This window comes from Kwoniella shandongensis, chromosome 3 (genome assembly GCF_008629635.2).
Source record: "Kwoniella shandongensis chromosome 3, complete sequence".
Taxonomy (NCBI): domain Eukaryota; kingdom Fungi; phylum Basidiomycota; class Tremellomycetes; order Tremellales; family Cryptococcaceae; genus Kwoniella; species Kwoniella shandongensis.
The window spans coordinates 273,258-288,335 of NC_089289.1; the positions used below are offsets into that span (position 1 = coordinate 273,258).

Below are 15,078 nucleotides of genomic sequence, written 5' to 3' on the forward strand. Positions count from 1 at the left end.
TCAATCATGTATATCTCCCTTTCTCAGCCGTACCGACTTGGGGACTTCCCAAACCACCCGGTACAAGCTCGTTTCTCCAACGACTGATCAAGCCCATCGCTCTCGCCCTTCTGACCAACTTCCCAACCTTCCTCTGTGACTTCCACGTCAAACCAGTCTCTGCTCGACCCTTGATCTTGCCCATGGGGCTGACGAAAGCGAGCGCAAATAAGGGATTGAGGTCGTGATCTAACGGAGAGGTTTTGGTAAGGTGGAAAGGATCGATTCGGGCTGCTACTTTCTTGGGAGGACCGAGGAGAGGAGGTCGAGGGTAGGGTCGAGGAGTGGGGTACAGCGCAGATTGGGTAAATGTTGAAGGAGGGGCATACTGGCAGGATCAGAAAGTCAGCAAAACAAGTCATGTTTGATGTTATACCATCTTGTCCAAACACGAAACGCCTGTCCTCCGCAACATTCCCTGTCGTTTGAAGAAGTAGTACCACTCACAGTGTTCGCTCTAAATGGTCTTCGCTTATCATCCACCTCTGTCCTTGCCGTCTTTGACAGACTCTCTAATATCTTTCTAGCAGCACTGGTGGTGGATCCAGACGACATAGCTGCATCTGTAGACGACGAGGAAGCGGAAGACTTGGACGAGATGTACGAGGACAAGACATCTCGAGGGGTCTGAGCCGCGGGTCGTCGGTGGGGCAGAGAAGTGTGTAGCAGTCGGACGGAGAGAGGTTGTCGTGACATCGTGCAGTGGTTGGGCGGTGGTCAGGCAAGAGATAGACAAATAAAGAACGATGATCTAGTACAGTGCAGCTCACTCACAAGACGACGAGACGACGAGACGAACTTTTGGCTATAAACGTTACATACGAGGTGAAATGTATCTTTCCCCCTCATTTAAATCCAGATATCGCCGATATTTTCCGTGCGTGGTGCCCCTCATTCAGTCCTCTCACAGCGATTGATTTGTTGTTGAATTTCAATCTCGCTTTTAACATTTCTGTTCTGCAATAATTCACTGTTACCCACCAACGCAATGGCGAAAGCATCACCACATGCAGGACCGTCAAAACCTCCTGCAAGACAGGGTAAACCGATACATCGGACTATAGATCTGTTGAAGAAGAATGAGGGGTTGAAGGCAAAAGGGAAGGGGAAGGAGAAGGAGGTTTTGGGTGAAGTGACAGGTCTAGTGGATGGTGAGTGCGGCTTGAACAACTCACCAGGGGCCATGACCGCTTGCTTTCTGAAAGCGGAAGGAGAATCACACTCTGTACTTGTCGACGGGTAGCTGACGCCATAGCGTAGAGGTGAAACGACTACCAGGCATGATCTTTGTCGAGAAGTTTGCGGAGGTGAGCTCATGATCATGGGCAGACACAGAACGAAAGCTAACGTACATCTAGGCTCGAGCTCTCGAGATACATGCTTTCCAAACCGCTATCAGGGCCGCTGCGTAAGCTAAGCGATACCCTAGCTTGTGGTGTACCAAAAGCTGACCTGTCGAACAGCGCCCAAGGTAATACAAGAGCCTTCCAATCACTTCCTCGACATCTGCGTAGAAGGGCCGCGAGTCATAACCCACGACGAGTGCCCAAGCGGTTACGAAGTCGAGCTGCGGCAGAGGTATGTCAAGTTGATATTCATCTGCGGGTTGAACATGGCTCTAATGAGCGTTGAATTACAGATTGATGCCGGCGACACCATCGCTAGGAAACACCGCAAACAAGCTAAGCACCGAGCGAAAGGATCACTCCGTGACCGTCTCTCCCGCACTTCGCAACTCCTTCTTCGACAACGTAGCAAAACCTGGCTGCCAACGCACATATGGCACGCCAAACGATATCATATGGTCAACCTCTGGGGATATCGATTACCTTTGACGCCTACGCTCAAATCGTTCAGACCGGCTTATAGAGCGGGACGGAGAAGAGCAATCGCTTGGGATACTAGTTACTATGGAATACTGGAGCTTGAAGGTGACAAAGATGAGCTGTTGCAAATGCTGGGACATGTGGTTGCAGGGAAGTTTGCAGGAAGCAAGTGAGTTGTGCGATCTGGACAGACCAGAAGGTACTGACCTGTCGGGCAGGTTCGAATGCGGTTCTAGAATGGCCAGCGTCATGGTGTATCACTATAATGCTTTTCCTCGTGGACTGATAGGACCCGCGGAGGTACTTTGGCAGCCTCAAGAGGCGTCAGATGCCAATTTACCTAAGAGGTTGTGGCTTCGATTGCACCCTTCGATATTCAACGTTGTCTGGGATACGTTAAAACTGGCCGCAGCATCGCAACAAACCAATGGCGATGTACCATCTACCAGCAAAGCGACGGCCAGTGCGCCGATCCAGATACGCGATCTCAGAGGAGACGTGGAGAGCATGGAAATTATGGGACCCAAAGCCGGGAAGGTGTTGCGACGTGTATTGAGATTATGTAAATCAGAGAGCGGACAGCCGAGGAAGGTGCGCATCATGATCATCTTGTCCAAGTGTTTCTAGCTGACGAGAAACAGTTCTTTGAGCTGTTGGGACGCCTCAACGACCCTGCCGAGATACCTGAGGGGACTGTGGTCGGTCTAAAGGTGTATGACCCCAGATTGAAGTGAGCCTTTTAGTAACCCGCCACGGACTGTGCTCTTAACATCCTACTATAGCTTTCCCCCTTCACGAGTGCCCGAAACAACGCATGCGACGACGACGGATGAGATGCTCCGGTCAACGCATGTGGAGCCATCGTCAGAACTGGCTCAGAGCTCGTTGTGGGACGAGAACCTAAGGGAGGATCTCTCCAAGGCGACATTTACTAAGTTTCAGCTGGACGCTCGAAGACACAGGGTATGCCATTTTTTCATGCCCATATTCATGGTCTAAGCTGACAATCAATTAGCTCGGAGTACCGGGGTCTAAGCTGAATCCGCTCGCACAAGACGACCGGATACCAATACTCCTCATCCGTCGGACCGTTCTCTCACCGGTTAATCCTAATACATCCGAATCTTTTCATGGGTTCACACTCCTCCTTCCTCCAGGTTGGACAATGTACCTACTTTCGTCCCTGGTCTACTCCAACACGCTGATTGGTGGTCTTAACGAACGCAAAGTTCAGTATCGAGAAGCAGGACTGCCAAGCTTCCCAGAGTACTACGGAGAGGTCTGTGAAGCTGGGAAGAAATGGGAGATTACTAAGGCAGAGACGGAAAGGGAACGATGGAGTAGGAAACCACCCGGCAAGCGGGTCCAATGGGAGAGTTTGAGCACAAGGAACCCCTTCCAGCCAGATTGGACTGAGGTGATCAAGGGCTCCAAAGATGGAAAGGACCCGACACCAGCGCAAACCATCAAGCCTTGGCTTTTGACGTCACCATTCACTCAACATCTGAAGCTCACAACTTCAGCCGATGATATCTTGGCCATGATGAACGCTTTCCGGACACAACGAAAGATGCCTTCGCTTGCTAAAGAGAAGGCGACCGAGCTTTTCGAGACGGCTCTGGTGCATGTAGAGATCAACTTGTTGGGGAGAGGATCACCTGGAGATATGGCTATGATTTATAATCTACCCGCGGATTTGAGGGACGAATGGATCGCGGCTTATGAACGAGGAGGTTTGATCCAAGCGGGAGATATCAGTGATCTACAACAGGTGAGTCTGTTGTCTATTGTTGGCGATCGGAATTTAGCTGATTGCCGTTCGTGTAGCTTGGCGAGGTATTGCCCAAAGAAGAGGAGATAATAGGATACACTTCGACTGGCAATATCTCCCTTTCAAGAGGTACAGGTCACGGGTTGGGCGCTATCACATTAAAGGGGTATATCAGCTTGCTCGAAGCGGCGGAGAAAGGAAATGAAGAGTGGAAAGGAAGGGTCTTGGTCAGAGTGAGGAACAGGGATGGAAGGGTAGCGCGCTTTTGTGAAATTAGGGTGGTGTCATGAGACGAACCCGACTTCTCCCTTCCTCATGCATCCACTTCGTCATGCATTCTTGCATGTACAGTGCAATATGTAGAGAAAGTAAGAGGACGGTATCAAAATATAAAACAGTATTACTAGATTATTTCGCAGGGATCTCATTTACCGGGATTCAATCGCAGTACCACTTATCGCTCAAATGGCAACACCCTGTCCATCAACCTCTGTTCACTGTTGGCCGGGCTTATACCCCGTGCCATATGATAACATTGGAACGATACAGAGAAGATTAGCATTGCCCCTGCAAAAGGATGACAAACTCGAGCGGAGAGGTTGGTGTTGATGTTGGTGATGGTGTTGATGTTTGTGATGGTGGCGTAGGAGCCCATATGGAGATTCCGAACAGCTTCACTATTGTTATCAAACCCCCTTATCTTCCTTAAGACACCTGGTATAGATTCTCATTTTTTCTAGCTTCCGGGAGTAAGGTAAGCCTTCACCCTTGGAGTTCTGTTATTGGTCAGAATGGATCGTACATGCGTTAATAGTGGATCATACATCCACTTTATAATAACTTACTCATATCCCGCCAATTTCCTTCGAGAAAGCTTGCCCTTCGCCCGGATGGAGACCCCGCGTTCCTTTGTTGGTGCTTCGATGAAAGACAGTCAACGTACTTACCAAGCTGTCTACATATCTTTCCCTCCTTCACCTATCAGCCTATCTCACCAAACATGCCAGCGGGAGTCTTACAGCCAACGCCGCCTTCTCGTTCATTACTCGAGTCGTTCATAGGACGACATCAGTACCTCCTCGAGCTTGAACGAAAAGCAGAAGAGGAGCAAACGAGACTACTGAACTCGAAATGTTCTCCTAAATTGCTTGAGCAGCGGGGTTTGGCTCTTGGAGGATTGGGCGTCGCTAGCATCAGTATAGGACTGGGCGGAAAGAGGTGAGTGATTGCAATGGTTTTCTCTTTTCCTCTCCTTCTCAATTGTCACCACGCATCATACATCACGACGTCCTTCGTCACGCCCTATCACTCGGTATCAGAAAAACAAGTCCCATAGTTCGAACTCTCATACTCGGTTTTTAACGACCTGGAATCACGATTGACGTTTACTGTTTGACGCTCCGCAGTTTGATCGAACTTCACCGTCCGCTAGCATACCACACAAGTCCTATCTTACCACCACATACTTTTCGAAATGGTGATCCTGTTCAGATCGAAGCGCACGTATCCGGCAACGGCACCACGAAAAGCAAGGGGAAGAAGAAGGAGAATGAAGCTGAGGGAGCCGTAGAAGGCGTCGTGTACAGGGTCGGGCAGGAGAAGGTGGTAGTTGCGGTAGACGGTTCAAAGGAGATTGATCTGCCTGAAAGACTCAGACTGTAAGTCCTCCCATAATTCCCTTTCGATGTCACGCAAGGGCCATTCTGCGCGACATATGGTCGCGGACGAGCTAGGTCTCGCGCACTATCTTCATGGGATGGGGCTGGGACAACAACCTCGCGACACCGGCGAGACAGCACTCGATGTTTAATACGATGTCTCATACTGACGAAGAGCACAGGTTGAAGCTCGCCAACTCTGTCACGTTTGATCGTATGGACAAGACGCTAGCTCATCTCAGACGACTGGTCATACCAGAATCGGACGCGCCATCGCCTCACACCTTCAACTTCCCGCTCATCCATTCTTTACTCGGCGCACAGATCCCATCCTGGACCAGAGATATCCCACCCGCCAGAACATCGGACAACGACGCAGGACCGTCTAGTAATGCAATACAATGGTTCGATCCGAATCTCAACGAGAGTCAGAAAGAGGCTATTGAGTTTTGTCTCAAGGCTGAACAGCTTGGCTGTATACATGGTCCTCCAGGTGTGAGTTCCGCTGTACTAGCAGAATGAATATATGGCTGATCCACCGGCTTAGACTGGTAAAACACACACACTCATCGAGCTCATCTTCCAACTACTCTCTCGTCCCGCTTCTTCGTCGACTACACTCCCACCCCGAATACTTATCACCACGCCATCAAATCTTGCTCTCGATAATCTCCTCTTACGTCTGCACACCCTTGCACAACAACCACCATATTCGACCCTCCTACCTCGCAATTCCATATTGCGAATAGGGCACCCAACTCGTGTACATCGTGATTTGGTTCGAGAAACGCTAGACTGGCGAGCGGCTAACGGTGATGAGGGCGAGCTGTTAAAAGATGTCGGGAAGGAGCTGGAAAACAATTTAGGAGATCTGGGGAAGAAGAGAGGGGAGAAAGGCGCTATCAAGGGGAAGGAGAGAGGGAAGAAGTGGGACGAGGTCAGGGAGCTACGAAAAGAGTGAGTTGTGACTTGCAAATATTCTCGCTATTCACATTCTGATCATGTGTTTGCCACAGGTACCGTCAACGAGAAGGCAAGGTCGTCAGTACAGTTGTGAATGCTGCGCAGGTGAGTTGGACCGACGACAAGTTGTGAGATAGTCATCTGAAAATGCTGTATCATCGCAGGTGGTTCTTGCGACTTGTCATAGTGCCGGTGCTCGTCAGCTGAATAACATGATCTTCGATGTGTGTATAATCGACGAAGCAACCCAGGCTGTGGAAGCAGTATGCTGGGTGCCGATACTCAAGTCGAAGAAGTTGATTTTGGCCGGTGACCCTCAACAAGTGAGTGAATTCTACTTTCTATACGTTGAGAGTCTCCTGACTCTGTCATAGCTGCCGCCCACAATCATGAGCAAGGACGAGAAGGCACCCACGGTGTCCAATGTCAATGGGATGGATATCAAGGAAACGATGAACAATCTGAGTGTGAAATCCGATGGACCATCAATACAACCGCCTCGAACACTTGAGACGACCCTCTTTGAGCGACTTGAAACTCTCTACGGAGCGGGTATCAAGCGTGTCCTCCAAGTGCAGTACCGGATGAACGAGAACATCGCCATCTTCCCCTCCGAAACGCTGTACGAATCTGCCCTGATCTCCGACGCTTCGGTCGCCAAACGGACGTTACTTGATCTTCCTTCCGTCGAAGATCGGAAGAGTGAGGATGCGAAAGACGTGCTGGAGCCAACTGTGGTGTTTTTCGATACGGCCGGATGCGAGTTTTACGAACGTACCGAAGGAGATGGGGACGAGGGAAAGAAGTCGGCGATCGGAGAGGGAAGTAAGAGTAATGAGAATGAGGCGGATATCGTGGCCAAGTGGTCGCGCAAACTGGTTCGTTATACTGTCATTCTTTTCGGAGCAACCGCTTCATGCCACAACATCCAGCTGCGTCGAGTCAATCATACTGATACTGGATCGGTGTTTCAGATCACTCTTGGTGTTCCTCCATCTGAGATCGGTATAGTAACTCCTTACCAAGCTCAAGTCTCCGTGATCTCCGCTTTGTTGCACGAGGAATACCCCGAGATGACAATCGGGAGTGTGGACGGTCTACAAGGTCAAGAGCGCGAGGTGAGTCAGGCACAGCTATGTGATCCCAATTCGGCCAAGCTGAGCTGACACAAAATGACCAGGCAATCATCCTGTCGTTGGTGAGGTCAAACCCAACTGGCGAAGTGGGCTTTCTGGGAGAGTACAGACGACTCAATGTGGCTATGACAAGGGCCAAGCGACAACTCGTAAGTGCTACGTCCTGCTTATAGCCTGCGTCAAAGGCTGATTCTCTGGAAATTGTCAGTGCGTTGTGGGTGATTCATCGACCGTGGCCAAGGGGAGTAGGTATTTGAAAAAGTGGATGGAATGGTTAGAATCCGAAGCCGATGTTAGATGGGCAGGTGATGATTCTACATAGATGCGTCTCGCTGGACAAGATGCAGACACATAACAACGTTATCGTTTCATATCACAAAACAGACATACACAAGAAGAGTCGCGATATTCGAAACACCGATATTGTTCTACACTAATCGCAAACCCCTATCCAAACTTTTCCTACCGATCACTCTGATCCTCTCCCTCTCACCATCGACGAACCCTCTCATCTTATCTTCCAGCTTTGTCAACTGTTCATTCTCCCCCACCTCATCCCTCCATTCAAGCACTCTTTCATCTCCCACCTTTACACCTCCAGCCGTTGTGGCATTTGCAGTTGCTGTCGACAAATTGATAGTGGTTGGTTTATCCCTTGCCGCCAGTTGATCAAGTACCGATCTCCCCTCTTGAGGTAATACATCTTCGGAAGAGATCCCTCCTGAGGTCGAGGGAGATTTGGATTTCAACACATGTGATTGTGCGTAAGATTGATTCGATATCCCCTGATGTTGATGAGTACCCGCTGGAGATGGAGAAGGTCGAGATCGCCCTCCACCGCCACCGAGACCTCCGCCGCCGCCGCCGCCCAGACGGAACGATGATCGGAGTGAGAGTGAAAAGTTTATAGATTGTGATCTACCCATTTTTAATCCCTTCCCTTTGGTTTCTTTGGTGGGCACTGGGTCTTGATCGTGCTCGTCAACGAGTGTGGGCGGGTTCGTGTGCTCGTATGCGGGATTGCGACTTGCTGTGGCAATGTGGCCGGATCGAGATTTGAGTGAAACGGGAGTTCTTAGCGTACTGACATTGAGCTCGATTGGTTCTCTCAGTTTCTCCACTTCCATATCTGACCTCGGATATTGTACCCCGCTCATAGGTGTCATAAACGGGATCGGAGGGCTGATCAACCTCGCGCTAATTCGTCCCGAGAATGTTCTCGCTTTTTCCCGATGCTCCTCCTTCGCCTTCTTTTTAGGGGAAGGGGACCATCTTGACGTATTCGTATTCATGTTCAGCTGTGTAGTCGACGTCGAAGTCGAAGTCATTGTGGATAGACCCAGACCGCTTGGTGGGAGACCTTTACCGATCATACGACGTGCCGAAGGTTTGCGTGCAGAATCATGGAATGTCGAGGCGTTGTTGGAGTAGCTACGACAGAGAGGGTGTAGAGAACAAGGTCAGCGTAATCGTAACGCTAAGATTGATCACGGTAGATTACACTCACACGCTGGCACTGGCCATACTATCGACGCCGCCCACCTCACCCAACACCCTTCCTGTCGGTCCTTCCCACCCACCGGAGCTCTGGCGCAAAACGTCATCTACACTGTGTCCAGTCTGAACCGTACCCCTTGTGACAGATCTCATCATGGCCTCTCCTATCCCTGTCATATCCCTCGATTCCCTCATCGTCGTCTCGGGCAATAATTCCGACTCCATGAACGGTTGTAGTAAAGGTGATGGAATTGCCAATCTCGCTTTAGAACCACTCGATACCATCCGGTTCTGTCCCTGTCTTGGTCCTGATCCTTGCAGTCTACCAGAATGATGCTTGTTCTGATCTTGTCCCTGTTCCGAGGCGAGCTTATTGAGATTCGACGAGATACTAAGACTAACAACGTCTTTCAAGATCGATTCTCTCCATTTCTGATCATCAGCACGAGACGGAGGAGCAGCTTCCAACGGACTTGAGATTTTAGCTTTCAGCGAACTCTCCATCATCGTCCGATCATCGTGCCCCGCACGATGGTTATCCTTGTCCTTGTCGAAAGCTTGTGAGAGAGATCTCGCCACAAATCCTTCTCTACCAAATATCACACGAAGTGAATTTGACGCAGATAAGAATGGTGAAGATCGATTCGAATTTGATCGGAGGGTCTTACTTCTCCCAGGTGCGGAGGACGAAGGAGCAAAATCTGGATCAAGATTGTGTGCTGGAGATATGGACAATGTGCAGTTCGTAGGTGGGAGAGGGTCGATTGCGTCAGGTGGTGAACAGAGCGAGAACGTCGTCATAGGCCTTCTACCTCCCCCGCTTCCACTACTAGTGCCGAATCGCATCGAAGTTGAAGGTGTGGGTGAGACACGTTCTGTCCCTCCTTCGAGGGAACGATCTTTCTCCCTCTCGAACAGTCGTGATTTACTTCGGTTCGTGGCGGAATTCGATCGTATCGAGGCAGATTTCATCAATCCGCCCGTCCGAGGTTGCCCAGAAGGACCGCTGCCCGTCTGGCCAGCAGCGACTTGTTTGAGGTTTCCCGAAGTGAACGCGCGTTTCATAGCACCTTGGCCCATTGACATAGACGAACGAAGTGATGGTCGACTGCTCATTGTGGGTTTGGTTCCAGGTGGAGGGATATAGAACGTATTCTGAGCTAAGAGCATTGAACGTCGAGGAACTCGTGGCGACGCTTCACGATCACGATCAAAATTAGGCACTTGTCCTATCGTAACTTCGAGGGTGTTCGTCCCATGTCCAGGTCGATCTGGGCTCTGTCCGGTATGTACGATCGGGATTGGCGATGCGAGTTTCCGCCCTTGAAGTGTAAGGTCTACCACCTCCGCTTCCAGTGATTCAGGTAGAGATATCGGCGTACCAATTGGCGAGAACCCCAAGCCTACAGTCGACGGAGCCAAGATCGATATGTCCGATTCGTTGAATGCAGGATGTAGTGGTTTACCGCCGATGCGGACGATGTTCCGGATCGTTGCACTGGGTAGAGAAGCGTACTCCGATGACGGGGTAGAAGAGGAGAAGACGGAAGTATCTATTGATCTTGGCGAACTTGTCCATCCTCCTGAAGAGGGTGTATCCTTGTGAGGAGAGAAGTACCGATCACCCAAGTCGATGGAGAGATCGCCGATGAATGTGCCGTTTGTGTTTTGTTGCAATGGGAGGAACGCTCTGCCTCCGCTTCCGCCTTCAGAAGTGGCATTGGGATGCAGTTGAGTTACCAGTGGGAGAGGTGGGGTGATACCCATCTCACGTAGAGTGAGAGCGGCTGTGAGCGATTGGGATCTAGGTCTAGATTCCTTACGTCCTTGTCCATACTCGTCCTCGCGTCGTTCATCCCGTTTCCTGCGTAGAGACCATGATCGTCCCATAGACCCCTTCCTAGAATCGGCAGAGGTTTGATCACCGTTCAATCTTTTCGCCGCATCTTCCCTAGCTTTGACTTTACCATCGTCGTACCCTCCCAATCCCTTTCGCATATCGCCACGGGACATAGCCGCAGATATGGGGAAGATCACACTACTTCTCCTCATTGACCACCCACCACTAACACTACTTCGTTTCGACTTTGTCGATTCGGAAGTGGAACCAGCGGTAGAGTAATCCAGATGAGAGTACGACGGAGATGGAATGACGACAGATAAAGTGAGAGGATCGCCAAAGTCAGGTGGGGGGAGTAGAGGCGAGACTTGATCATCTGCTATTATCGGCGGGGATGGTGCGGGTCTAGGTGCCGAGAGCGATTGACTTCGACGGCGTTGTGCGAGGACCGTGATGGATGGAGGTACATAAGGTTTCGGTTTAGGGTTGAGTACACGGATCTGCGAACGACTATGCGTCGCAGTTGTTCGAGAGTGAGAACACGGATCGACCGGTTCTGATTCTTGGTACGGCTGAGAACATAGAGAGTATATCAGCTAGGTTGACGGGGCATGGTCGGCACGTCGAGCGGCTTACTCTACTCCCAATCTCCCATCCTCTCTTCTCTCGCCTATTCTCGATTTCCTTCAGAATGAGACTCTCCTTCCGCTTTATCCCGACTTCTTTCAGTTCCACAGTCTTACTCCTCACCCCACCCAGGTCTACCATAGCTCGTTGCCTTCTCAGCGTACCCATGTCGACCTCTTCTCCTACACTTCTGTATCCCGCAGAGGAAGTATAGTCCAGTGCTGGCGAGGGTATCGGTTTGCCGATATCTGATTTCTTGACACCACCACCGCCGCCTGTGGTACCCGGACTCGTTCCAGGTAGATTACGCCGTGTTGGGTTGGGACTGTTCGCAGTGATCGACGTGGTCTTCTTGTGATAACCTAAACCGTGTAAGATCTGTTTTGTGGACGTTCGCTCCCTCTCTACAGGTTGATCTAGCGATGTGCGATGGGAATAGATAATCGACGATCTATGTGGATGAGAAGAGGACTTGTCCGTTCTCGAAGTTGATTGTGTTCTCTTCACAGGTTTAGTGTTGTCGGTTCCCTTCGTACTACCTACTGTACTCGTACCGACGTTGGTTGATTCACCAGTCGAAGTCGTTGACGTTGCTGAGAGGTGAATCCCGTTCCTCGTATCTGAACTAGGGAACAGATAGTGTATGGTGGAAGTTGACGGCGAGGCCAATATGATCTTTGGGGTAACTACCGGTGTCCCATTCAACGTAAGTGGTGAAGTGCAAGAACTTGCGGACAAGATAGTAGATGGCGGCCTTGAACCGATGATCACGGGTGTTGATCGAGGGATAGGTTCAGGAGAAGTGATCTGTGAACCGAAAGGGTCGGTCTGGGACGGTGAGCCCGGCACGATAATCTGACTAGGAAGGGTTATGGGAGGGGGAGCGGGCGTTGAACGGGTCAATGCGGGTGCAGGGGCAGGGGCAGCGGCGGGGGTTTGTCTTAATGGTGTTGCGTTTAACGATGAATATGGATTATATGGACGAGGGTGAGTATCACAATATTCTATCGGATGTGGGACCGAAGAGTTGGATGAAGCTGACCATTGATTGAATCGTGTCGTAGACGATCGTTGTGATTTGACAACCATCGTGAGTGAGATGGGAGATGGGAAGCTGAAATTGTTCAATGGTCAGGGACCGAAAGGATGTGATAATCGCTTTGATCGTCTGTTTCAGGTTGACGTTTCGAAACTTCAACGCCCAGGTACGCGAACCACCTGGAGAATGCAGCACAGATACCTACAATCACATGGGTCATGGGGGAATATCAGCAAACGAGTTTGAGCTCAAGGTGGATCATCCGAGATTGACTTACCGCCGTATAAAAAGTCCAAGCGCACGGAGGGGACGAAGAAAAGGGGGTCAATGGGGTGATTGAGGTATGTGTCAGTCGGTCTCAGCCATGGGTCAAGGGTGGTACGCTATGATGATTATCAGCGGGTAAAGAGACAGGTGTCTTAGGGTTAGGTGAGTGTTTATGTATTATCCAGAACATTAGTGGATCAGTATAAAGTGTGGCTTGGATTAATCGATGGCTGATTCACATGGACCTCGTCACTGGCATTGCTTGTTGACAAGCACGGTCCTGTTCTTGTGGTACTCTTGGGCTATAAGGAGCCGCCGTCCTGGAGATGGTTAAGTCCTAAGGTTGAGACAGGGGCCGGGCGGGTCATATTTACATTTCGCCCAGGGACGACTGAGCGCGTCAAGGGTGGGCGTCTCAAATGGCCGAAGAGTGGTCGTCTCTACCGTCGACTGTCGACCGACCATCTGTCGATTGATGGTGGACTGCGATTGTATTGATGTATCGTATCAACGAGAAATCCATTGGAGGCCATTCACGTATGATTCCATTGAAAGGAAGGGATGGGATGATGATGTCGCCCTTGGCAGGAACAATCAGGTCAGGTCAGGTCCTGTGCCGGTCGGAATCCGATCGTCGCGAAATTTCCGATTCGTACTGAGGCAGCTGTTCGAGCAGGTTCATCATGCACACTCCCTGTCGAGAAGTATACAGGTAACATCGACATGATGGAGAGTGATATCTATGCAATAAGCATAGTCAATTGGACCGCCTAAAGCTCGATTCCAGAGAATTGGATCCAGGGTCGGCCGTGGTTTGTCACTATTTGACGTCATTATGTGATTTTCTGGGATCTCATTCACCGGGGCAACTGGGTTGGATCGCCCAATTACTGTAAGCAGCTTTAAACTCAATCGACAGACAGAACGAGAGTGAGGGAGGTTGAATCACAATACATAGAAGAAGTAGACATCAGAAATTATCCTTCATTCGTATCTGTTCATCCATTTACATCACGTCCTTCTTTTTAGCTCACCAAAACACCACCACAACACCTGTCCAAAATGTCTTTCCTCGGTCTTAACCTCGCCAACAACCTCTCCTTCTACTCGATCCCCGTCGCGTGGGTCCTCGCGTGAGTACTCACAATCTCTCTTCATGGCCTTCTCTGCTCGACTGAGTTTCATGTCTGCTGGAGGTTACTAATGGCACTGTTCTGTGGATGCAGCCTCGCCCCTCATGCTTACGCCATGTCCCTCTACAACGCCGAGAAGGCAAACGGTACACCTGACTGGGACATCTGCGTGAGTCAAGTCTCGCCTCTCATCTAGGTTATTATAACACTAACGCGTCGTGTCACAGATGCCCCGAAAGAACATCTCCCACGTCAAGGAATCGAAGATGTCCCCTGCTGCTCAGGACATGTACCTCCGAGCCGAGTCTGCCCAGGAGAACGGTTTCGCCAACATCCCCTTGTATGCCGCTGCCATCGTGAGTTACACATCTCTATCACACCAAACGATTTCCTTCTTCTCGTGCTTACACTTATGCTGACATTGTGATTTATCTCTGTTTGCTCTCTAGCTCGCCGGTAACTTTGCGAGATTGTCACCTTCTACACTCAACACCGCTGCCGGTATCTACCTCCTCTCGCGAGTAGCTTACAACTTGGTCTACATCAACAATACTTCTGGTGAGTCGTCGTCTTTCACTTGGCATCTTTCACTATCGTTCTGTATTGGTGGTCAGAATCGCATCGCTAATGTCTGTTCTGTGTTTCCTCGCTCGCAGTGTTCTGGGGTAACGTCAGGACCGGTGTCTTCCTCACTGGTATCTTCACCTGTTTCACCTTGTTCGTCAAGGCCGGTAACGTCTTGGTCTAAGGCTTTAGACAAATAAGTAAAGAAGGAAGCAGCCTGGGAGAAAGAAGAGATAGTTATTGAAAGACGTGTTACAGAATATAGGTATGCATGCTAGTGCATAAGAAACAGTATAATGTAACATTCTGCGCCATTTGTGATCGTATATCGCCACTGGGAAGAGAATTTATTGGGCTGTCGGTTGCTGCAATGTAAGACTCGCCAAGCAGTTTACTGCATCGGGCTTCAGGAGCCTCGGTCCGTCCTGAGGACGTCTTGTGAACTTCGAGTACGGTGGGGATAATCATTGTCGCCGGAGTGCTTTCGTTACTCAGTCTTGCAAATTATGGAAAGGCACAGTTCACTCAAATTCCTCCTGTTCTATGAAAGCTGATGTAGAAGGCTGACTGCACATTACTCTGACTTCCCTTTCATGTCAGCAACCCTATCTCGAGCGTGTTGACTTAGTTGTTCAGTTGTGTATTGCATGTCAATTGCAACTCCCAGTCTTCACTGATGCCATTGGGATGACAAACGCGGTGACCGTTTCGATGTCTC

General features: G+C 50.2%; 5 protein-coding genes across 5 annotated transcripts; 3 read left to right on the forward strand and 2 right to left on the reverse strand.

Annotated features, from left to right (window-relative positions):
- Window positions 1–4: 4 nt before the first annotated feature.
- Window positions 5–735, reverse strand: CI109_101464 (mitochondrial 37S ribosomal protein bS18m; the record flags this gene model as incomplete). The annotated part of the gene is made up of 2 exons (XM_032003123.1): window positions 5–367; window positions 487–735. 2 exons carry the CDS (start codon window positions 733–735, stop codon window positions 5–7), a joined length of 612 nt encoding a protein of 203 aa, XP_031862445.1.
- Window positions 736–1,027: 292 nt separating this feature from the next.
- Window positions 1,028–3,926, forward strand: CI109_101465 (uncharacterized protein; the record flags this gene model as incomplete). The annotated part of the gene is made up of 10 exons (XM_032003122.1): window positions 1,028–1,190; window positions 1,300–1,346; window positions 1,398–1,447; window positions 1,503–1,617; window positions 1,679–2,034; window positions 2,084–2,456; window positions 2,507–2,595; window positions 2,648–2,828; window positions 2,881–3,636; window positions 3,693–3,926. 10 exons carry the CDS (start codon window positions 1,028–1,030, stop codon window positions 3,924–3,926), a joined length of 2,364 nt encoding a protein of 787 aa, XP_031862444.1.
- Window positions 3,927–4,636: 710 nt separating this feature from the next.
- CI109_101466 (uncharacterized protein) lies at window positions 4,637–7,715 on the forward strand (the record flags this gene model as incomplete). The annotated part of the gene is made up of 10 exons (XM_032003121.1): window positions 4,637–4,854; window positions 5,043–5,294; window positions 5,477–5,789; window positions 5,842–6,251; window positions 6,311–6,362; window positions 6,422–6,580; window positions 6,632–7,135; window positions 7,232–7,375; window positions 7,438–7,542; window positions 7,602–7,715. The coding sequence occupies 10 exons, from the start codon at window positions 4,637–4,639 to the stop codon at window positions 7,713–7,715; spliced, it is 2,271 nt and encodes a 756-aa protein (XP_031862443.1).
- A 106-nt stretch (window positions 7,716–7,821) lies between these two features.
- On the reverse strand, window positions 7,822–12,446 carry CI109_101467 (uncharacterized protein; the record flags this gene model as incomplete). The annotated part of the gene is made up of 3 exons (XM_032003120.1): window positions 7,822–8,824; window positions 8,901–11,302; window positions 11,367–12,446. 3 exons carry the CDS (start codon window positions 12,444–12,446, stop codon window positions 7,822–7,824), a joined length of 4,485 nt encoding a protein of 1,494 aa, XP_031862442.1.
- Window positions 12,447–13,725: 1,279 nt separating this feature from the next.
- CI109_101468 (uncharacterized protein) lies at window positions 13,726–14,544 on the forward strand (the record flags this gene model as incomplete). Its single annotated transcript, XM_032003119.1, has 5 exons — window positions 13,726–13,796; window positions 13,890–13,965; window positions 14,024–14,152; window positions 14,246–14,354; window positions 14,453–14,544. The coding sequence occupies 5 exons, from the start codon at window positions 13,726–13,728 to the stop codon at window positions 14,542–14,544; spliced, it is 477 nt and encodes a 158-aa protein (XP_031862441.1).
- Window positions 14,545–15,078: the final 534 nt, after the last annotated feature.